This window comes from Triticum urartu, chromosome 5A, assembly GCF_056163025.1.
Source record: "Triticum urartu cultivar PI428250 chromosome 5A, HENAU_Tu73, whole genome shotgun sequence".
Classification (NCBI taxonomy): domain Eukaryota; kingdom Viridiplantae; phylum Streptophyta; class Magnoliopsida; order Poales; family Poaceae; genus Triticum; species Triticum urartu.
This window is the reverse complement of record NC_141877.1, coordinates 669,196,977-669,221,437: the sequence shown is the minus strand read 5'-3', so window position 1 is coordinate 669,221,437 and position 24,461 is coordinate 669,196,977. Positions and strand designations below refer to the sequence as shown.

The 24,461-nt window shown below is 40.7% G+C and overlaps 2 protein-coding genes across 6 annotated transcripts; both read left to right on the top strand.

Annotated features, from left to right (window-relative positions):
• Positions 1 to 1,252: 1,252 nt before the first annotated feature.
• Positions 1,253 to 2,631, top strand: LOC147973936 (uncharacterized). The gene is made up of 5 exons (XM_087525136.1): positions 1,253 to 1,288; positions 1,436 to 1,609; positions 1,694 to 2,053; positions 2,138 to 2,347; positions 2,437 to 2,631. Exons 1-5 carry the CDS (start codon positions 1,253 to 1,255, stop codon positions 2,629 to 2,631), a joined length of 975 nt encoding a protein of 324 aa, XP_087381262.1.
• Positions 2,632 to 11,891: 9,260 nt separating this feature from the next.
• LOC125511532 (transcription factor BHLH6) lies at positions 11,892 to 20,542 on the top strand. Of its 5 annotated transcripts, none has more exons than XM_048676927.2 (6): positions 11,892 to 12,041; positions 12,175 to 12,367; positions 12,459 to 12,671; positions 15,378 to 15,548; positions 16,778 to 16,830; positions 18,537 to 20,015. In XM_048676927.2, exons 1-6 carry the CDS (start codon positions 11,965 to 11,967, stop codon positions 18,577 to 18,579), a joined length of 750 nt encoding a protein of 249 aa, XP_048532884.1. In that variant the 5' UTR covers positions 11,892 to 11,964; the 3' UTR covers positions 18,580 to 20,015. The 5 variants fall into 5 exon arrangements, with proteins under 5 accessions (XP_048532884.1, XP_048532881.2, XP_087378428.1 ...); XM_048676924.2 differs by having other exon boundaries at positions 16,764 to 16,830; XM_087522302.1 differs by lacking the exons at positions 16,778 to 16,830; positions 18,537 to 20,015 and adding an exon at positions 20,048 to 20,542.
• Positions 20,543 to 24,461: the final 3,919 nt, after the last annotated feature.

The window sequence follows — 24,461 nt, the reverse complement described above, 5'->3', positions numbered from 1 at the left end:
ATGATGATGTTGCTAAAAAAATAGAAGACAAAAGTTTGACACTTTACTGAGATGTGATGATCTAAGTTGTTCTTTCGGTGGAATTTGCAGGCTTTGTGGTGTCGCATTTCATCGAAGTGACCGTTGTACGACGCGTTGGTCCCCCTGAGCATCCCTCTGCTGTTCAGACGGACATGAGTGAGCACCTTCGCACGCACGGATATATGCCAAACTTTGACATGCCGCCGATAAACATAGCCGAGCAGGACCGTGGTAGAGAGGAGGTGATGCGACAACGCATCGATGGATATGAGGACGACGGGGTCAGGGACATGCTAGATGATGTCATTGTTGCAGAAACGGCAAATGCGACACCTTCAGAGAATGAACCGGAGGAGCCGGAGGCAACCGCAAAGGCCTTCTTGGAGGTCTTGGCCTCGTCGAAGAAACCTCTTTATGCGGGTGCGAAAATATCTCAGCTGGATGCCATCTCGCAACTGATTGCAGTCAAGGCTGAGTACGGCTGTAGCCAGAAATGCTTCGAAGCATTCCTGGGAGTATGGGCTAACAGCCTCCCTGAGGGTCATGAACTGCCGAAAAGCATGTACGATACAAAGAAAATCATGAAGGCACTCTCTATGGATTATGAGAAAATAGATGTTTGCCCGAAGAATTGCCTTTTGTTTAGGCACGAGTATGCGGATGACAAGTACTGTAGGAAGTGCGGTTCGTCTCGGTACATTGAGGTGGTCGGTGAGGATGGTGAGAAAAAGCAGCTAACCATCACATGCTAATAGTTCGTTCTTTTGCAGCAACTGGATATATTCTAAAGGGGTCCGTATTCCCAACGGCCTCATCACCATCTTGCTGAAGTTATATTGGCCGGGGTTGTACTGTCCTGATCCAGTCAGGCAGCCGGACCGTCGGGTTTTGGCCACGAGCTGGGACCACTGGGAAGCGGCCCGCCACGTGGACCATGAGACCCATGCCAAGGCCGTGATCACTACTTTCTGGGTGAGTTCTCTTCAGAAGCACAAGTCCATTCTAGTTTCATGAATGATTTAACTCATGGCTTCTCCCATTCTTGTTTCATGCATGATTGTAGAAATTCTATCGAGTTCTTCCGGAGCACAGGGCTAGAGCGGACCAGATCATGCTGCGCCAATGCAAGAAGAAGGCCCGCCAGATGTAGTACGAGGTGCGCTATGTGGCCATCTCCACATACTACCACGACTATCTTGGTGTGAAGATGACCAAGGAAGAAGCGCAGAGGATGGGCATTACCTTGGAGAGGCCCGAGTTCTTGGCGGTAAGTATAAAAGATTTTTCATTATGCTTTCATATATTATGCTTTCATTATGCTTTCATTACCTTGTGGTACATTATGCTTTATGCTTTATGATTCCATAACACCAATTTGGACACACCTACATGCCATTATGCTTTTATTATGTAGGTGTGTCCAAATTGGTGTTATGGAAAAGACGAGTCCTGGGCGGCATTGGTGGATCTTTGGTGTGATGAGGCTGGAGCCTGGGCGGCTATGAGAACCAAAAATAAGGCTAACCGAGGGACGGAGGGAATACATGCTCAGGGAAACCGAAACCACTATCTCCACAAGGCAGTTAATGTATGACTAACCCCATTAAACATTCTTCTTCTTCTATTTACCATCACTTTCTTATGTATGACTAACCTCTGTTTGGTGGTGCAGGAGGAGAAACTGAAGCGGCCGCTCTCACACATGCAGGCGTGGGAGATCGCCCATACGCGGAAGGACCCCAAGCCTGGCGAGCCCAAGTACTACGGCAAGAAGACCGTAGAGAGGAAGAAGGCCTACTCCGAAGCGTATCTGGAGTTACATCCTGACACACCTGACCCCATTGCGGCGCCTCTGGACGACATGGCGGTGGTGAGGATGGGGCCCAAGGAGCACGGTCGGGAGGCGGTTCTCGATGTTGTGATCACTCCTAGTATCTCCTACACACAGCTTCGTCGGATCGACCCGAGTCTGAGCCAACGCACGAGCCAGCCAGTGACTAGTACACAGTACCTCTTTCAGGAGCAACAATCTGTAAGTATTTTCCCTCTTATCTTCATTTCTCACTTCATTTTCTGCATTTAGTAGTTTTATGAGTTCCATCATGTCATACCGTAGGCCTACATGGAGTACACACGCCAGGAGACCATGGCGTGGCATCAGAGGCTTTATGAACACCAAGTGCAGAGGGATAGCCAGATGCAGCAGGCTTTTCAGGATATGGCGGCCGGCAGGTGTCCTCAGTTCCCTCCAGCACAATGCCCTCCAGCACAACCAGTGCTGATGAGCTTTGAGGAGTTTGTGGCACAGAACGCTGGCCCCTCGCCGGTTAGTTCATCCCCAATCTATTCACCCAAAGCATGTCATGCCTTTCAACACAGTCATATATCCCGTGCATATGTCTTTTCAACATCCAGGGAACAGGTGGATCTACAGTTGGCGGTGGTCTTCGCAGCACTCTGGAGACACAGAGCCCGACCACTCCGATCCACGGAGGCGGAGGCGGACGAGGAGGCGGTCTTGGCGGTAGCGCTGCCGGTAGCAGTGACGACCTGGGCTTCGGCGGTCTTGGCGGTGACGACCTCCGTGGTGCTCGACGTCCTGGCGCTTAAGCCTTTGGGTCACATTGTGGCGGTCTTGGTGGTGATGATACTTATATGCTTGTGATGGTTCTTATTGTTGTTTGTGAGATTCTTATGCTTGGTGGTGATGATACTTATATGTTTATGCTTTGCGATGCTTCTTATGATGTGTGATGATGAATTTGTTCTGTGATGCTGCTGGGCCAGCTGTTATGTGATGCATATATTTGTTGTGTGCTGTATATATTCAAATAAATTGAGCTGAAACAAAACAGAAAAAAGAAAAAAAAACAGACAGAAACTATGCCGACAGCAAGGCCGTCGGCATAGAGCTGCCGTGAGCTCCCAGTGGCTGCCATGTGGCAGGTCTATGCCGACGGCTTAGCTGTCGGCATAGTTTCAAACTAAGCCGACGGCTAAGTTGTCGGCATAGGCCTGCTCCAGGAGCTCCCAGTGGCTGCCACGTGGCAGGTCTATGCCGACGGCTTAGCCGTCGGCATAGTTTCAAACTAAGCCGACGGCTAAGTCGTCGGCATATGCCTGCTCCAGGAGCTCCCAGTGGCTGCCACGTGGCAGGTCTATGCCGACGATCTAGCCGTCGGCATAGATTCAACCTAAGCCGACAGCTATGCCGACGGCCAGGCCGTCGGCACAGACCTGCCACGTGGCGAGCAAGCTTTGGTCAGCACTTGACGGCGGCCGCCGTTAGGCGATAACGTTGCCGACGACAGGGGCCGTCGGCATAGATGTACGGACACCGTCGGGATAAGGCCTATGCCGACGGCCTTTCTATGTCGACGGCATTCCTGGCTACGCCGACGGATATGTTGCCGACGGCCCTATGCCGACGGGTGCCGTCGGCATAGGCCTGTCCCGACGGCTATTCAGGGATATGCCGACGGCCCTGGCTGTCGGCATAGGTTGCGATTCCGGTAGTGACTGTCTCGTTGGCTGATCTTGAAAGCGTGGAAATCGAAGGCATTGACGGGAAGGATCATGAGTTGGATTTCCTGAATGTGATATTTACATGTGCTCCGGTGCTTAAAAGAGTGACTCTGAGGTTCGCAGATGGTGTCACTCCATGTGCCAATTGGTGCACAAAACTAAACAACTTCTTCAAGTCGTATCCATGTGTGGAGCAGGGCCGGATCCAGTGGGTGTTCCATGGATGCCATGGCACCTCCTCCTAAAGTGCAAAACATCCTACATCATATACTGAACAATAGTTGACCAATAATTTGTAGTCTACTTCACGTCTTTTTGTTAGAATTATGATGATATCAAGACCAAGTTATACTATTTGTAGTACAAATTTCAAAAATTTGAACGAATGTACTTATTCATACGTTTCTATATTTAGTTTGGCACCTGCAATATGCCGTGTAAATATCCTACACCCGCCACTACTGTGGAGTGCCATGTTGATCTGGTAAGTAGATCTGATTCATGGTTAGCATACTTATAGATGCCAAAAAAAATATTAGAAGATTAAATCGGCCTCTCTATGCTGTATATAAGCCTGACCTCCATGCTTGAATTGCCATGTTTCCGCGCATCTAATACCTGTGTTGATGCCTTCCAAGCTTTCCCTTCTTGTGGACCCCGCACCGCTTCTTGTGGTAGTGGTCATAGTGGACGTTGGGATGCTAATATCTCTTCTTAAGGTATCCAACACCTGCACATAGCTCCTCCTACATTGTAGCTCATCGACTCTCTCTTTCAGCTTCTTTGATGTATGATGCCGCCACATCCATTCCGCCTAGATGTGTCATTGTATCCTACATACACATTTAAGGAACAATAGTGCGAAAAGATTATGAGAATGAATTTGTGAATTGTAAGTCATGACATGAGTTTACTTGCTCAGGCAACCCTTCATTTTCTAGATAATGGAAGCTTCAATGTTTTTCATTCGGTTTGGCGGAGTGTTTGACAAGCCAATGAGTTATCCAATCATTCATAACACTTTTAACCACAAAGTTAAAAAAATTGCGAACGGGAAGAGGAGTGTGGAGGAGGTGGCTTGGCAACGTAAGCTGGACGCGGTGCCCTGGTCGCCCAGAAAGAGTGACGTGGGGGCCTCGGGCTAGTTCTGCAAGGAAAACCATGTATTCTTACCTGTGGATGTGCAAATTCAGAGGAGGAGTTTTACAAGATGAACAAAATAATTGTTGCAAGCTACAAACAAAAGGAGTGCTTCGTCATTATTAGCTTAGTTGTGCTCTTTGTTTTCCATTTCTTAGATGCTAGCTTTGGCTGTTGTGTTGTTTGCTTTCCAGTAAGCCCCATTGTATCCCCTCGAAAAAGAAAAAGGAAGCCACATTGTAACGTTTCGGCTGTTGTGGTTCATGGATGTGTTGTAACTCCTGGCCGGTTGATGGATTTGTTAATTCAAAGCCGAGCTCAACTCGATCCTTTTATCTAAGAAAACAAAAAACAAAAGGACTACTCCTACAAGCATGAAACTTTGATATTTCCTGACAATCATAATATGGCACCGGCAGAAGAACAAACTTAATCGAGGAAAGCAATACGCTTCGAAGAAAACTAGATGCCCGTGGCCCCTTGATTATGATATTACATGTGATGAGGAGGACTATGCCAATGGCTATTTTCACTTACCAGTGAAAATATATGCCCATCAAACACCAACAAATTCACCCTATTAATTACCATTCACCACTTGAATATTCAGAATATGGTCGCTGACTGGATACAACACTGTTGAGTTATACTCCAGCCATAATGAGAAGTACTAAGTATTCTTAGAGCATGTTTGGTTCCTCTCCGCTCCTCTAACTCCGCACCCGAGCGGACCTGGCTACAACCCATTTTCACGGAGTAGCTAAAACCCAGCTCCACAGCTCGGCGGAGTGGAGATTTTCCGAACAGGGCCTTAGTTGTTACAGGGTTGGGGTAGTGTTCTTTTGGGGCGAGGGGCGCGAGCTTCTGGCAGAGAGCCTCCATGAGCTGCCTCATCTCCTTCTCTGAGTCCTTCGCCAGAAGATACCAAAGTAGGAGAAGGATGAAATGGAGGAAGAAGAAGCAGTTCGCGCGTGGCATGGTTTAAATGGGTGTGTACAGATAAGGGCCAGCCATGAGAGTATGGGAAATCTGCTACTGCGTACTACATAGCTATTTTAATTTCTTTCGGGAGTACGCCTAGACGCATCATATTTTAATTTAATTGTGTACGAATGAGGTATTTGTGGCCACAGAAGTGCAATGCAGTAAGGTACACATGCTACTCCAGGAATATGAATGGTTGCTGTTATACTAGCAGTACATATTATATATACGTGCTGGCTGGACCGCGACACTGCATTCAATGCGGTGACAAGTGACAGCAGCGTATATGGGTAAGTACTTATCAGGTAACAGCAGCGTATATGGGTAAGTATCAGGTGATATACCTACCTATAGATGCTACCATGATACAAACATAAAAAATTCAAATTTAAACAATCCAAAAAATTCTGAAAAATATCACAGATGTGCACAACACATATGTTGACAACTCCTAAAAATTCAGATTAAAATTCGAAAAAAACATTGAGAAAGAAAAAAAGATAAATCCGTCATGAATAGTGTCAAAAGAAGACAAAAGCAGAAATGACACTATTCTCATCTGAATTTTTCTTTTTTTTCTCCATGTGTATTATGAATTTTGATCTGAACTTTTTAGGGGTAGTCGACATATGTGTTGCGAACATTCATGATTTTTTTCAAATTTTCTTGAAATGTTTAAATTTGATTTTTTTTTCGAGTTTGTATCAATCATGGTAGCATCTGAGTTGGTATCACTGGATATTTTCCCCAGCGTATATATGGATTCTTAGGTGATGGGCGAACACATAGTTATGGGTAATGTGCCATACATGGAATATTATTGAGTGCTGATGCCCCCCAACCCATAAAAATGCAGTAAGTATTTTGCTCAGCAAACAATGGAGTGAGTCCAATGGAAAACTACCGCACGAAATGTAGTAGCTAGATACTCCATATACCCACATGTGGAGAATAGAAAATATTTCTGTCTGTCATATTTGCTTACCATCGACTAGATGAGGTACCACCGCAGCAAATTGTCTGTTGGGGTTGGACCATTTCGACAAGGACCTAGCTAGCACGTCAGTTACAATATTTGGAAGTACTAGGGAGAGTGGGTCTCCTCTCCTCGATGCAACCCATTTTTTGTTTGTTTTTAATAGAAACGACAACCAAACTTATTATCTAGGCTTGTCAAGATCTACCATACATAAGGATTTGATTTCCTTATTGTTTTTCTCCTGGTGAAGCTAGCTCGTGCACGGAGTAATGCTAGTATACGGTGGATGGGCTTGATGCATAGCCTGCTCCTGATAGCGCCAGCCCAGAGCAACTTATGCGTGCGTTGGTGACGCAAGCAAGAGTGACGCATGCACCAAGTGTAGGAGTCACACCTTAATTTAACTGCTTTTGGGCTATATCTATGTACCCAGTGATGCTAATTCGGGCTTGGTCTGCTTGCGACAAATTCGTCTCAAGGTGACTTACGATGTACCCAGTGATGCTAATTCGGGCTTGGTCTACAGAGCAACATACAAATGCATTTTTTAAGTTTTATAAAGTGACTTACGATGTACCTAGGTTCCAAATATCTGATCTAATATAATTCTCGGTCATCTGAAATTACAAGGGGCAAGACAGGATCATGATTGAATGCAAGTTGGGAGTGTGACTTCCGCAATATCATGAAACCCATACCAAAAGATCGTGCAGTAAGTGGCTTGAAAAATGAACCCACAAAACGGGGAGAAAATATTTCTTTCAATCATAGTAGTTCACCCAAAATATTCCAGGTGGAGACAACCAGAAAGTGAAATAGTAGTTCGTGTACCAAGTGGAGACTGTTGTTCCTCAATGTATCTCTGACTGCCACATAAACTCTAAGGTGCAGCTTTGATCGGCCACGAGGAACGCATGATACATTTTGTTTGAAGGACAACACGGATGTGTAACAAGGAAAAAAATGTAGTTACATATTTATTTTGTGCGAGTTTTTTATGCCAGATGTCATCATGATGTAGGTAATTAGGCACAAAATAGTACTTCGTCCAATCCAGAATACATTGCATATTTACTTCATTACCAAATATTTTTGAGCAACCATGGCTAGCATTTTTTTCGATCAAGCTAGCAAAGTACTCGCTCCCTCCTGGTTTATTAGGATCCTTAGAATTTAGTGTCAAATTTTGATCATAAAGTTAAATAATAAAATATAAACTATATGCCATGAAAATTATATGATGGGAATCCTCTTTCAAATGCAAATCCAATGATTTACTTTTTGTAGCTTATAAATCACATGTTGTTGGTTATATAGATGGTCAAAGTTTGACCTCAAATATGAAGGGGCCAAATATACCCAAACGGAGGAAGTAGTTACCTGTTGTTGATCGTATGTGCTTAGTGCTAAAGTTCATTGTTTAGAAACAAGGCACAGAGAGTGTTTGTGTCGCAGTAACTTAAAGATGATGTGGATGTCCTTGGAGTCATTGTAGATATCCTTGGTAGGCATGAGCTTTTGATTTTTTTTTTCAAGGCCATTCATGTTCCATACCAAGAATCATATCACAAGCATATAAAAGGGTAGATAAACCCTCATCACCTAGATGAGGTACCACCGCTGCAAATCATTCGCTGGCCTAGACCATTCAACAAGGACACTAGCTAGCATGTCAACAACATTATTTACAAGTGCCAAGGAGAGTGGGCCTCCTTGATGCAACCTTTTTTTTTTTGCCTTCTGTGGTAGACATGACAACTCGGTCTTATTATTATTATTAGCCTTCTCAAGCATCAACGACATCAGTAAGTTCGATGGCCTTGGACCATTCAACACGGACCACTAGCTTGCACGCCAACAACAATATTTAGAAGTATCCCCCCGAATGGGTCTCCTCGACACAACCCTTTTTTTCTATGTTTCTTTGTTTGAAATCAAGAGTTTACAGAAGAAGTGCCAACATAACTTTATTATTATTAGGCTTCTCAAGATCTACCTAGCAAGCATATAAAGGTTATTATTAGGCTTCTCAACATAACTTTATTATTATTAGTCTTACTTATAAGTTTGATTTATCTAAAATCTGGCCATTCTTATATTTTGCTTGTAGAAAAATGGCGCATGCAGTTGTACCCATTCAGCTTTTATTTGTGAAATCGACTGAAACGTTTTGCAGAAAAATATCAGTGGATTGACCGTTATGTGGACCCATTTTCTAGTGGTATGTGAAGCTTGTGGACAGAGTGATCGAGCACATACATACACCCTCGAGGATGCATGCATGTTTGTGGTGACGGAAGCAGGGGTGACGCATGCACCAAGTGTAGTATTCCTCTCCTATCGGGCTATGGTACTCCCTCAAGTTTCTTTTTAGTCTGCATATAAGATTTGGTTAAAGTCAATCTTTGTCAACTTTGACTAAGTTTATAGAAAAAAATATCAAGATTCACAATATGAAATCAATATTGTTAGATGCATCATGAAATTAATTTTCATATCATATAGTTTTTGTATTGTAGACGATAATATTTTTTCAAACAAAGTTGGTCAAATTTTACAAAGTTTGACTTTGACCAAACCTTATATGCAGACTAAAAAGAAACGGATGGAGTACTATGTTGGCCGCTCTCTCTGCAACTGAAGGCATTTCACAGATATGGATGGATCTATGTATCGATCGCTTTGTTTCATATGAAGATCTTTCCATACAACAAAGTTTAAAAAAAGTTAGGTGTGTGCGCGTGCAAGAAACTTTCTCCAACGAGAATGAAGATGACATACTTGAACATAATTGAGACCTTCACGGTCATGGCAATGTGTTATCTCGACAAATTATGTTTGTTGGCTTCTTTAATGAGAATTATTTAGACCTAGGTTTGAATATTAAATGCTTGCAAGAAATTATCGATCTGTGATCTTGATAAATTCAAGACTAGTATGTTGGCATGTCGTATTTTTTGTGAAAAAAAGAACAGCCAACTCGACCGCCTTAGATTAAAGTTCTAGCTGCGTACTGGACACACGCACGCACGCACATAGCCTATTGATACACAAGATGTGGACTTGCCAGTTTGATGAAGCCACCAAGCGAATCTTTGGCAAGAGGACGTCATCGCTGAGATTTTATCGGTGATGACTTAATTACAAGTTCAACCACTACCTATTCACCCAAATAATGGGTAGTTTTCTTCAGTGTCCATCTTAGTATGGGTGATAAAATAAATATGTGTACCAATATGAAAACTTGTTTTCTTTTCAGTTACATGCATGAAATATCTTATCGTTGCATGGCGCGGTAGGAAGAAGAGAAAAATCGATCAATTTCTTGTGGAAGCAGCTCTGGCACGTATGTCACAGATAGATAGATGAGTAGATAATATCAGACACAAACGTGATAGTAATCTCAGGGATTTTCTCTCTCACGAATCCTGACGCAGACAGCCGACGGGCCGACAGATTTGCACATGCATGCACGCCGTTTATACAGGCCACAACCAAACAGCGCTAACTACCAACGTAACATCGACCTACAATTGCACCAAGGAAGGACCATTGGTCTATCCAATTAATTCAGTTTGTGAGCTAGCTTAGCTATCTTTAGTGTGGTCCGGGAGGCATTTGGATCCTAGCTTTCCAGTTGCTGCTGGCTACATATATTTGTGTGTCAACTACCGATAACCAGAAGAAGAAAAATAAAAGACTAGCTGCCAGAGCCCACAGCCAGATAGTAGTACAAAGAGCTACATGACCTGACCCGTTAAGGCATAGTTACCTTTTCCTTTGGGAAATTTTGATTTGTGTCATTCTGGATACTAGAGGATATACCCCGCCCGCGCGTTGCTGCGGAATCGATCGCAATATATTTCGAGTGATTTGATTGTATATGAAACATGAATAGTTCAATTAATAATATATGAACCAAAATAAAATATACTCCCCATGTTCCTAAATATAAGTCTTTTTAGAGATTCCAATGCGGAGTATATACAGAGCAAAATGAGTGAATGTACACTCTAAAATATGTCTATATACATCCGTATATAGTTCTTATTGGAATATCTAAAAAGACTTATATTTAGGAACAGAGGAAGTACATATTATATATTTTATTTGGTTAAGTGTATTTGAATATATTTATTGAATTTAAGTGACATAATATAATGGACAACTTTTCTCATGCATGTTGAGTGGACTTTCGATGAGGTGGAATGTGTTGCGAGATGGATGTGTGCATGAGATAAGCTAATCATGAAAAACTTTTTCAAATGTGTATTGTGATGGGCCTTTCATGAGGTTGCATGTGTGCATGTTAAGAGATTGTAGAGGTAGTGGGGATCAACTCTTTAGGGCGGCCGATGATGACGAGGATGGTCCCCGCGGGTGGTGTGTGTGTGTGTGGGGGGGGGGGGGGGGGGGGGAGGATCGACATCTCCTTCGATGAGGAGTAGATCTTATCTATATGTAGGGATGTCTTAGCTAGTTCAGTGTTTATCTAGTGGTGATGTACTAGCTAAATGGACTGTTCTAGTATGATAGATTTGATGTTAACCCCCAACCAAGCCGGCCCAACACTGGAAATATTGAGTACAAAAATGTTTTTGATGTTTATAACAACCAGGTCGGCCCAACATTGGAAATCTGAAGTACAAAAATATATTTGGTTTTTATAACACCCTGGCCGGCCCAACGCAGACAAAATGATCGACGTGTATGTATTTGGTGTGGGTTTGTGGTTGTAAATGATAAAAAAATTGACGCCCACCCGGTCACTGTCCGCGGGCGTGTCCGCTGATGTATAGGGAGCCGAATTATGCAATTCCGGTTGCAGTTGTAGATGCTCTAAATGGGCGATGCTCGTGCTGTTTGTTTTTTCCTTTTACGGAATATTATTGCAGAATGCGTGCGCAAATATCTTTATTTATCTTCTTTTAAAAGTGACAGGAGAATGTCTGAATGTATTGGGACTTTTCTTGCTTGAGCCGAGCGGTGCTTGGTTGGCCACGCGAGGCGCCAAAGTGCATGGACCCACGTTAAACGGTGATATCAACGCACGGTTTGAGATTTGATCTGTAATTTACGGGGAGGCAATCCGAAACTAGAAAACCAGCCAATTGCTGGGCGGCAGGCCGCCAGGTGTCATCCGGATATGGTGGGCTCGGTCGCCACGTCAGCCCATGCATGCATGGCCCCGCTACCCAGCGACGTAGAACAGACACAGGCACGAGAATAAATATCAGAGGGAGGGAGGGGGAGAGAGAGAGAGAGAGAGAGAGAGAGAGAGAGAGAGAGAGAGAGAGAGAGAGAGAGAGAGAGCAATGGAGTCCGACATGGAGATGAGCTTGGATTTCTCTTGGGAGACGCCTAGCTTCTTCGAGCTCTGCGACGCAGATAGGTGAGTCTGCATGCAGCTAGCATGAACACCGTAGCCCACTCGATCTGCTTCTTGATCTTGCGGTGACAGTTCTAATCCATCTTTCGTGCCTAGTACCCTTAAGTAACCGTTGGAGTTGGATGGATTCTTGCAGCATGCACCTGCCAGCTGAGGACTCTCTGTCCTGTCTGTACGAGCACGGCGACTCAACTAGCTCGCCGGACGGCGCCAACTCGGGGCTGACGAGGAGGTGGGCTGGCAGGAACATGCTCAACGAGAGGGACCGGCGCAGGAGGCTCAACGAGAAGCTCTACGCCATTCGCGGCGTCGTTCCAAACATCACCAAGGTTTCATTTACGGACCACTACGGGAAGAACACTTTTGTGTGCGTGTTTATGCTGCGGTCTAATTTGATCCTGTTTCTGTTCCGGGCGTTAGATGAACAAGGCGTCCATCATCCAGGACGCCATCGCCTACATCGAGGAGCTGCAGGAGCAGGAGCGCCAGATTCTCGCCGCCCCTGGAACAGATGGCTGCGCCGCCGTGGTCCAGGCGGACTCGACCGTGGACGACGGCGTCGGCTCCCCGCCACGGACTACCTCCGCCTCCTCCATCTGTTCCCCTTCCCCGCATCCGGTCCAAATCCTCGAGGTAATTATAACTTCATCTGTCGCTGACGGCTGAAAGGGAGTTAGGAATAAGAATGAGGTGAGAGAGATATGTGATAGCAAAGCGAGACTGCCAGAGTGGATTTTTTGCGCTTGGGCTCTATTTTCAAGCATTCAAAAATCAACCTATTAAGTTTCAAAAAATCTGAAAAGATACACAAGTACTTATAGATGTATACGAGATCTGTGTTAAATTTCATCATGAAACACGTTTTTATGTGGCTAGCTTGTACAAAAAATCATGTACTTTTATACTCTATAGACATGGCGAGCGAGGACATGCCCGCCCATCATGTGAAATTGATGGTTATTTCATGATAAAATCATGTACTTTTGTAGATGGTTCTTTCAAAAATGTGAAATTGATTTTTTTCATATATAGACAGTTGTCTCTCTCTTTTCACTCAACTACAGACTAGGACATGCCCTGTCTCTAAATTATCTCTCCTCTCACCCTCTCATAATCCATCACTTTTATTTACTTTTGATCATTTAGGATATTCATAACCTTAAAACCAAAAAAACATGATTTTTTTTATATGTTTGAACATTGTTGAGGAAATCGTTAACTGGTAGCTGCTCGGTCGGCTGGTGAGTATGGGATTAATAGGCTAATCGGTCATCTAATCAATTAATCGGACAATTTATCGGGTAATTGGCTACTCGGGGACACTATGAGTAGGGATTAATCGGCAAGTTAACTGGTTAATCGGATGAATTCTTGAACAGGAACTCTAGATATAAGATCTTCGGAACATACCAATTGCCAATGTATTTCAAACAAGTTTAGTTTAAGTTGTTCCAGTTCAATTTGTCAAATTGATTATTTAAAATATACAAAAAAATATGATTTTCGTACATAAGATCCATATTTTGTTTGTGAAGCTGCTTATTTCATTGTGTGAAACTGTTATTTGTGAAATATAACTGAAAGTGAAATATGAAATTAGTTTTTTTAACCAAGTTAAATCAATTTTTTGAAATGAGAAAAATATGTTACTATAATGAGTGAAACCAATTTTTAAATGAGAAAAATCAGATTTTTGAAATGCATCAAGTGTTTTTTATTGTAGAAATTAATTTTTTAAATGGGTCAAATCAATATTGGAAAATGTCTAAGTCAGTTTTTGAAATGAGTGAACTATGTTTCTTGAAATGAGTGATATAAATTATCAAATGATTGAAACTAGTTTTTCAAATTCAGCAAAAATAGTTTTTTGAAATAAGGGGAATCCGCCTTTTGAAAATGAATGAACTATCTAATTTAGTTTGACCAGTATTTAAATATGTGAAATATGGTTTTGACATAAGTGGAATTATTTGTTTGAATTGGGTGAAATAAATTTTAAAAATGACTGAACTCAATCGAGTGAACTTCTAGTTTTTCAAGAGAATAAAATTGATTGTTTCAAGTTAGTTAAATAAGTTTTTGAATTGAGTTAAATTAGTTTTTTGAAATGACTGGAATGGGCTTTTTGAATGATTTTTACTATTTGGTTAAATTGAGTGAAATTAGTTTCTTTAAGTTAGTGAAATTGGTTTTTTTGAAATAATTTAAATCTATCCTAAAAAATCTGAAAAATATTTTTTTTTCATGTATGAAAAAACTTACGGTGTTTGTAAGATGCTTATTTTTTGTGTGAAACTAATATTTGTGAAATTTAACTGAAATGGGAATATAATATTTATCAATATGCTTATTTCCCCGTGTGTATAACTGAAATAAGCTGGTTCAGAAGGTATCATAGTTAAGTTTCAGTAATTTTTGGAATGGTGAGACAATTTGAAATCACATTTTGAAATAATGAAACAATTAAAATCATGTTTTAAATAGTGAAATAATTGAAATCACCTTTTGGAAATTTTCTTTTAACCATTTTAATAGTGCAACTTTGATATCATTATTTGAAACAACAACATTAAATATTTTTTAACACGGTGTTAGTTTTGCATTTTGAAATACCGAAACTATTGAAATCACCTTTTATGAATAGTTAAAAATTGAAATCACTTTTTTAAAGAGTTAAACTATTGAAATGCCATTAGTTTTAGTTTCACTTTTACAAATATCTCACAAAAGTTAGGTTGTTGTGTGCATGTCGTTATAGTCATGTACTTATTGGCAAGCATGTATTCGTCACATCGATCTTTGATTCATCACTTGAGCTAGTGGCATTGCTAGATATACGAATTATGTGAATCTACCATGTGAAATGAGAAGAAAATGATGAGAGGGAGAAGGCCACATTTGTGGACCACACACATAAAACATGTATATTAGCAAGTTGGTACTCTAATTGACTTCGCTTGTTATGGTATTTACCTGAAATGTGGTACCAACATAGTATTAACATGCAATCATATTAAGAGAATCAATTGAATAGACACTCCTAATGCAGGGTTTGGTAGGAGAATTCTAGAATAATTAAATCAAGTACTAACCCACTCTGAATCTAGTATTTCTATTGAAAATCTCAATAGGCTTGTAAAGAAGTATTGAAATGCACAAAAGATAGATATTATTTTGATCAATTATTTCTAGAACTTATGTTTATGCATGCACCATGTCTTAGACAATGAGAAGATTTGGGACAGAGGGAAAATGTGGGGCAACTTTATGTAACAACACTGTGAAAATCATACAATTGAATGACCATTAAATAAACATATAACTTTACAAGTTGTGCAGCTGGAGGTGACGCAGGTGGCAGAGGATTTGGCAGTGGTTAACGTGAGACATAGAAAAGCGCAGGAGGCCATGGCGAAGGTGTATGGGGTGCTCGAGTCGCTCTGTCTCAATGTCATCACGGCAAGTGTGACCGTCGTGTCCGACAACATTGTCCACAACATGTTCATCGAGGTAACCACCCATGATTTGCCCCTTTCCATTCTAATTAATTTATCCTATTGTTCTCTAGATTTCCCGAACAAAATGATTGCTCCTATCTCTTTCATCGAGTTTTCTGGAAATCTTTAGGGTCAGGTCACCACCTGATTGATGGCGGCATATGGCAAGTCCACTATTTTTTTAAGACGTTCATTGGGATTCTTGATGTGCCTGGTGAAGGAAACAGGATAGACTACACTAGCCCAAATTAGGCTCCGACCACTTAAGTGTGATAAACCTAGGCTCTTGCATTATTAGATATGATTGGAATATTCCTACTCAGTCACTAGTTGGTAAATGCCCCTAGAAGGAGACATAAAGACGGTAGAGATGAGCATTAATTAACAATGTTACATGAAAATTCCTCCCCCCCCCCCCCACAATATTTTTCAGGCTCAGGTTGAACCACTCTTTCTCGATCACATGACTAGGAATACTATATCAGGTTAACTCTGTAATTTAAGCAGTGCGGACATGAATTACAACTTGTGACCACCCCACGGACCTAGAGATATCTATCACATTGCAGAGATTGACAAACCCCATCTTAACTGACCACGCCATAGAACATGCTTCACGAAAAATAAGAAAGAAAACTTTATAGTGATCCAGTACATCGTAGCATTTGGTGTCTCATAAGTAATTCACTAGGACATCGCAATTACATGTGATAATATCGTATCTATTGACATAGCTTACACATTACAAGAGAAAATTAGAAAACAACCCCGCTATGTTTTAAGTTGGTCCTGTCCAACTCCATGTTCCTAACATGTGTTCATATTATTGGCTCGACATGTCTATGTCCATGTCCTACGAAACATCCCATCAACATGTTATAACACAATATCAGATCTATTGACATGTGCTAGTGTATTTTTTATTTGTGTCCTCATATGATTTCCGACAAAGGACAAGTGTAGAGTAATCACTCAAGCATAGAGTTGCTGCAAACAAGTCACATAGTTGCCAATCAATGGAAATGATATTATTTAAGGAACACCCCCCATTCCATAATATAGTGCGCCATGCTTTTGAGATTTAACTTTGACCATAAATTTAACCAACATGGGCGACTATGGTGAGAGCATGATAGATAACTTTGAATTCGTATTCGAAAGAAGTTTTCAAAGGTATAATTTTTTAGTAAAGTTATTTATGTATTATTGGTGTAATTTCTGGTCAAAGTTGAATCTTGAAAGGTGTGGGCGCACTACATTATGGAATGGAGGGAGTATTGTACTTCATCAGAAAAGTAAGAGAATCTTCATGTCATCTTATTTTTCTATAACCCCATTCAAAATGTTTGTGTTTCACTTTTTGGCTTTTTGGCATTGGACGATTATGACATAGGCACACATATTAAGAATATGTTATATATGTTTTCTATGCAATAGACATGAGTTATTTAAAACCCATTGAGAAATAACAGTAAACATGAATTTTAGGCATGAGTTCAAGGTTTGTGTAAAAATCTTGTAGTCCAATATTATTAGGTTTTGGAAAATATTTTCAAATTTGATTTACCCTAAAAGACATTCTGATCTACTTTTTTCATGCATCGTCTAACAGAGACGCTGCGAATAAACCCTAACCACCAACAAAGAATCGTTCAACCTTTAAATTTTCAAAATTTACCTATGTCTCTGATACCTAATATAGAGACAAGAGGCAACACAACCACGAATCATCTAATATTTAGTCTGGGGTACATTATTTGTTAGGTTTGTGTGCTTTGGTGGTGGAGATGGTGCCATGTTGAATAAATGTCTCCTCGTTCCACTGATCTCCTAGAATGACTCCCGTGGTCTAATAATGGACACAAATCTCATAACTTGCCACTTCGTGCTTTCATCTTATTCCTCGTCAATTTAGAATGGGTTTGAGAACATGTCTTGTGAGGTGCGCATCCCCGAACAAGGCCCATTCCAAAGATTATAGCTTCTCTCTTCATGTGGTGTGTGTCTCTTGACGCTCTTCAAAACATATGGACTTAGTCTAGCTTGTGTGGGCTTGGCATTTTGCGCCTAGGTCATCGCAATACATAGGAAAACATCAAGTTACGAAAGAGGGAACGAATGATGTAGGCTAATTAACAAGAATTTTGGTAGATATTTTTTTCTATCAGAGATAATTGTTGTTGGTGTTGATTTCAATTTTTTATGAATCGCTATAGCTAGATCGTTATTCTAAAAATATTACCAAAAACATGGTGTGTATCACATTTGACAATTATGCTTGATCATGTTGTGAGTTCATATTACTATGTATGTAGTTGCATGAGCTTGCATTGTGGCATAGTGATTGTGAACACATTCTTTTCACGTATGTGGTGCTAGTGTTTCCTAGGAATGAATTATCTCTTAAAGAAAAACTGGGTGGGCTATCTCATGTGTTAGGCCATGGTTAATTAGGGCCAATTTAAATGAGTTCTCGCTTAGGGGTTTTCTCATGCTTCAATTTGGAAAAGAGTCGGGATTGATCCTAAGGTTTGTGCCCATTAGAAAAAGTCATCTAGCTAGGCTACAACTTCCTAGAGGATACACCAACATCTTTCTTGTTATTTGTTTATATGAGGTAGTGGTATCTCGATATTTCGTTGTGACAAACTTCTTTTGAACGAAAAATCAACCTTGACGACCCGACCATGCTGGACACTAGCCAGTGTGTCTTGCAAACCGCTAGACCAATCCCCTAGAGGTCACCGACGATGCCAAAGGCATGGCAAGCCTGGACGCAAAGGTTTAATATCCGCGAGCGATCGAGAACAAACAAGAATTACAAATTGTAATCCAATATTCTGAGTACGGATTAATATGATTAAGTTGGGTTCTTGAAAATTGATTCACCGAAATTTGTTGGACACGTGCATTAATATTTGTGTGCACATATTTCACAATATTTTGTGTCAATATTAGCAGGCATTAATATTATTTAAATAAATCTAGTTGTATTTTTCAGACGGATGGAATGGATTGTGCTCAAACGATCAAGGAGATGGTAAAGTCTCACTCAGTCATCTCAATGTGAGAAGAAGATCACCGAAGTCCATGAATCCCTAATGAAGATTAGATGTTGCAAAGAATGCACAAATTGGCAGCCCAATTACTTACACCTTGTTCAGTTTCACTCTCATACTATAGTCATCTTCAAATAATGTGACAACAGTTGAAACTAACTATATGGCTGAAGAAATAGTCATGTTCTATGGACTTAATGCCAGCATGCACTCCATATAAATTGGAAATTATGCAAAAACATATGGTATATCCTCTCTGATTATGAGGAACACTCATGTGTGTGCATGTATTTTTTTGAATAGGAAATTTCACTTTTGGTCCCCTAAGATTGAGTTTGTGACACCTTTTGTCCTAGTTAGCTCAATGTCCTCTAAGATTGCGGCAACCCCTCAATGAGAGTGATGCTTAGTAAAAACTTATTATTTAAAAGGGACCAAATAAAATAATTGACCCAACTAATAGTGAATTTATAACTTAGTTCATGAGGCATTGAACAAGAGTTAGATGGATGATTCAAAGTGATAGGAAAGTACATTCACAATATATTTATATAGAACTTTGTCAAAAGGTTTCATAGTGATGTCTTTGGTCACATGTGGCTAGCAACTAAGGCTTACAAGGACACTTCTTTTTAGTACCACATGAACAAGGTCTTGGAAACAGATCCAAGTGTTGGTGAGTATTTGAACACATATCACTCATTGTTGTGCATGAGGTGCAAATTTAATATTGACATCAAGTGTGATTACATTCATAAAATCCTCTTCAAGTCATTCAGTAACTGGGTTAAGAACTACGAAGCATGTCCGTTGACGAGTTAGCTATCACACTGAGAGACACAATTATGATACTTATGAACAAGAGGATAACAATTGGATACTTTCTTGAAGGTGAGATGCTACCTGTTTCCACTCAAAAAATAAACAATAGAAGTAGAGGACATGGTCACTTGAAGACATGTAAGTCGTCTAATACAATGGCTGAGGTGAGGGATACTGACAAAAAGAATCTTAGAATTGTTGTGGAACTTGATGAACATGGCTGCACTTGTCTTGACTGGCAACACATAGGGCAAACTTGAGGAACATGGGTGCACTAGTTTTTCTCATGGAAAGCAGGAACTTGAAGTTGGACCACTATGTACATGAGTATTTCTCTCTTGACAGATTTTGCGCTGCGCACTAGTAAGAAAAACCTTATAGGAATAATACGTTAGTGGAGCATCACCATTTTTGGACGTCGGCGCTATTCTGGCAAAATAGCACCAACGTCGGAAATACGCGAGGCGCCGCAAACATCAGCTCCTTACATGTGTGTGCCGTACTACAAACCTTAGTAATTCATTGATACATCCATTTTGCATCATGTTTTTCTACTCTTATTTATAATATTTTTATGCATAATAACACTTTATGGAGTAATTCTAATGCCTTTTCTCTCATAATATGCAAGGTTTACGCAAAGAGGGAGAATACCGGCAGCTGGAACTCTGGACCTGAAAAAGCTATGTCAGATATACCTATTCTGCATATCTCCAAATGAGCTGAAATTTTACAGAGAATTATTTTGGAATATATAATAAATATTGGAGAAAATAACTACCAGAGAGGGGCTGCTAGGTGTCCATAAGACACCAGGGCGCACCAACCCCCCCAGGCGCACCCTGGTGAGTGGTGGGCAGCCTGGTCCACCTCTGGTGCCCATCTTCTAGTATATAAGGTCTTTTAACCTAGAAAAAAATAAGGAGAGAAATTTTGGGAGGGAGCACCGCCGTGTCGAGGCGGAATTTGGGCAGGAGCACTTTTGCCCTCCGGTGGAGTGATTTCGCCGGGGAACTTCCCTCCTGGAGGGGGAAATCGAAGCCATCATCATCAGCAACAACCCTCTCATCTTTGGGAGTCCAATCTTCATCAACATCTTCAACAGCACCATCTCATCTCAAAACCCTAGTTCATATCTTGTGTTCAATCTTTGTACCGGAACCTCAGATTGGTACATGTGGGTGACTAGTAGTGTGTATTACATCTTGTAGTTGATGCTATATGATTTTTAGGTGGAAGATTATGTTCGGATCCATTATGCTATTTAATACCCCTCTGATCTTGAGCATGAATATTATTTGTGAGTAGTTACTTTTGTTCTTGAGGCCACGGGAGAAGTCATGTTGCAAGTAATCATGTGAATTTGATATTCGTTCGATATTTTGATGATATGTATGTTGTGATTCCCTTAGTGGTTTTATGTGAACGTCGACTACATGATAATTCACCATCTTTGGGCCTAAGGGAATGCATTGTGGAGTAGTTATTACATGATGGGTTGCTAGAGTGACAGAAGCTTATATCCTAGTTTATGTGCTATTTCGTAAGGGACTGATTTGGATCCATATGTTTAATGCTATGGTTAGATTTTATCTTAATACTTTTCTCATAGTTGCGGATGCTTGCGAGGGGGTTAATCATAAGTGGGAGGCTTGTTCAAGTTAGAATAGCACCCAAGCACCGGTCCACCCACATACCATATTATCAAAGTAGCGAACGTGAATCAAACCAACATGATGAAAGTGACTAGATGAAATTCCCGTATGGTCTCAAAAACGCTTTGCTTATTATAAGAGATCATTTTGGCCTGTCATTTGCCACAAAAGGATTGGGCTAACGTGATGCACTTTATTTACCATTACCGTTACTTGCTCATTAAAAATTATTTTGCTATCAAACTATCTGTTACCTACAATTTCAGTGCTTGCAGAAATTACCTTACTAAAAACCGCTTGTCATTTCCTTCTGCTCCTCGTTGGGTTCGATACTCTAACTTATCGAAAGGGCTACAATTGATCCCCTATACTTGTGGTCCATCGTTCATGGACCATAGCAAGCATAAATAGTAGTGGTGTCTATGCACACCAATGCCATTAACATATTAATAAATAGTGGCGTTTATCTCCACGTCCGCCGCCAACGCCACAAGTTCTTTGTCCCTGGCCCACTAGCGGCGTCTGGTATCTCTTGATAACACACAAGTATAGGGGATCGCAACAGTTTTCGATAAGTAAGAGTGTCGAACCCAACGAGTAGCTAAAGGCAAAGAAAATATTCCCTCAAGTTCTATCGACCACCGATACAACTCTATGCACGCTTAACGTTCGCTTTACCTAGAACAAGTATGAAACTAGAAGTACTTTGTAGGTATTGTTGGATAGGTTTGCAAGATAATAAAGAGTATGTAAATAAAAAGTAGGGGCCGTTGTAAGTAAAGAAGCAATAAAGTAAATATAACGATTGTGGAAAAGTGGTGGTAGGAGTTGCGAAATTGCCCCTAAGCAATTGACTACTTTACTAGACCGATAGCAAGTATTATGTGGGAGAGGCCACTGCTAGCATGCCATCCCTGACTTGGAATTCTATGCACTTATGATTGGAACTATTAGCAAGCATCCGCAACTACTAATGTTCATTAAGGTAAAACCCAACCATAGCATTAAGGTATATTGGTCCCCTTTCAATCCCGTATGCATCAATTTCTATGCTAGGTTGAAGCTTCTGTCACTCTTGCCCTCCAATACATAGTCCTATCAACATACAACTAACCCTAGGGTGTGATCCACGCGCGCAATCAAATGATGGGCACCAAAGGACAGCAATATAATCACAAGCAAATTAAATCAATCATAGCAATTCATCAACCACCGATAGGACAACAAAAATCTACTCAGACATCATAGGATGGCAACACATCATTGGATAATAATATGAAGCATAAAGCACCATGTTCAAGTAGAGGGTACAGCGGATTGCAAGAGAGTGGACCGCTGTAGATAGAGGGGGGAAGGTGATGGAGATGTTGGTGAAGATGGCGGAGGTGTTGGTGTAGATCGCGGTGATGATGATGATGGCCACGGCAGCGTTTCGGCGCCACCGGAAGAGAAGGGGAGAGGGGGCCCCTTCGTCTTCTTCTTCCTTGACCTCCTCCCTAGATGGGAGAAGGTTTTCCTCTCTGGTCCTTGGACTCCATGGCATGGGAGGGGCGAGAGCCCCTCCGAGATTGGATATGTCTCTCTGTCTCTCTCTGTTTCTGCGTTCTGTTCTATTGCCCTTTCACCGTTTCAGGTATATATGGAGATCTGTAACTCCGATTGGATCGAAACCTTCGCCGTGATTTTTTTTCTGAAAATTAGCTTTCTTGCGGCTGAAGAAGGGTATCAACCGCCTTACGGGTGGCCCATGAGGGTCAGGGGCGCGCCCCCCCTGCCTCGTGGCCACCTCGGGCACCGTCTCGCGTGGATTTTTCTTCCGGATTTTTCCAAATATTCCAAAAATAAGCTCCGTCCGTTTTTATCCCGTTTGGATTCCGTTTCATATGGATATTCTGTGAAACATAAAACATGTAACAAACAGGAACTGGTACTGGGCACTGGATTAATATGTTAGTCCCAAAAATAGTATAAAAAGTTGCCAAAAGTATATGAAAGTTATAGAATATTGGCATGGAACAATAAAAAATTATAGATACGACGGAGACGTATCAGTATCTACCCACTGCCAACGAGCGTCTTGACTAGCGTTGGCATATGTATCCCCGCTAGTATTTAATTAAAGGTCAGAAATCCACACAAGGAGACTTCCGCATCACATTCAGCAGAGTGTTGTGGCCTTGAGTTTTGTGGCGTCTTTATAGAGGTCGGCGCCACTAATACGTGACACAAAAAAATATCAAAATAGTAATGTGGTCACAAAAATAGTGTGAAACCAAATATGTTTTGACTTCTCACGAATGATGTTCGTATCCCATTTTTCACTATATATATGCCTTGCCATTTGATCATTCAAAGGCATTGCCCCCATCTCTCTCTCTCTGTAGTCTTTCTCCCCACGTACGCCAACTGACCGAAGAGCATCCCAATGGCAGCAAACAACAATGTCGTCCCTGGCTCGGGCATTGTTTTCAGATTGCCTGAAGATAATACAGGATGAGAATAATATTCTGATAACTAGTCGACCCATCGCATTAGTAGTAGTTGAATTTCAGCGAATATTGTACAAATGGGTCAAATCAATATTGGAAAATGTCTAAGTCAGTTTTTGAAATGAGTGAACTATGTTTCTTGAAATGAGTGATATAAATTATCAAATGATTGAAACTAGTTTTTCAAATTCAGCAAAAATAGTTTTTTGAAATAAGGGGAATCCGCCTTTTGAAAATGAATGAACTATCTAATTTAGTTTGACCAGTATTTAAATATGTGAAATATGGTTTTGACATAAGTGGAATTATTTGTTTGAATTGGGTGAAATAAATTTTAAAAATGACTGAACTCAATCGAGTGAACTTCTAGTTTTTCAAGAGAATAAAATTGATTGTTTCAAGTTAGTTAAATAAGTTTTTGAATTGAGTTAAATTAGTTTTTTGAAATGACTGGAATGGGCTTTTTGAATGATTTTTACTATTTGGTTAAATTGAGTGAAATTAGTTTCTTTAAGTTAGTGAAATTGGTTTTTTTGAAATAATTTAAATCTATCCTAAAAAATCTGAAAAATATTTTTTTTCATGTATGAAAAAACTTACGGTGTTTGTAAGATGCTTATTTTTTTGTGTGAAACTAATATTTGTGAAATTTAACTGAAATGGGAATATAATATTTATCAATATGCTTATTTCCCCGTGTGTATAACTGAAATAAGCTGGTTCAGAAGGTATCATAGTTAAGTTTCAGTAATTTTTGGAATAGTGAGAAAATTTGAAATCACATTTTGAAATAATGAAACAATTAAAATCATGTTTTAAATAGTGAAATAATTGAAATCACCTTTTGGAAATTTTCTTTTAACCATTTTAATAGTGCAACTTTGATATCATTATTTGAAAC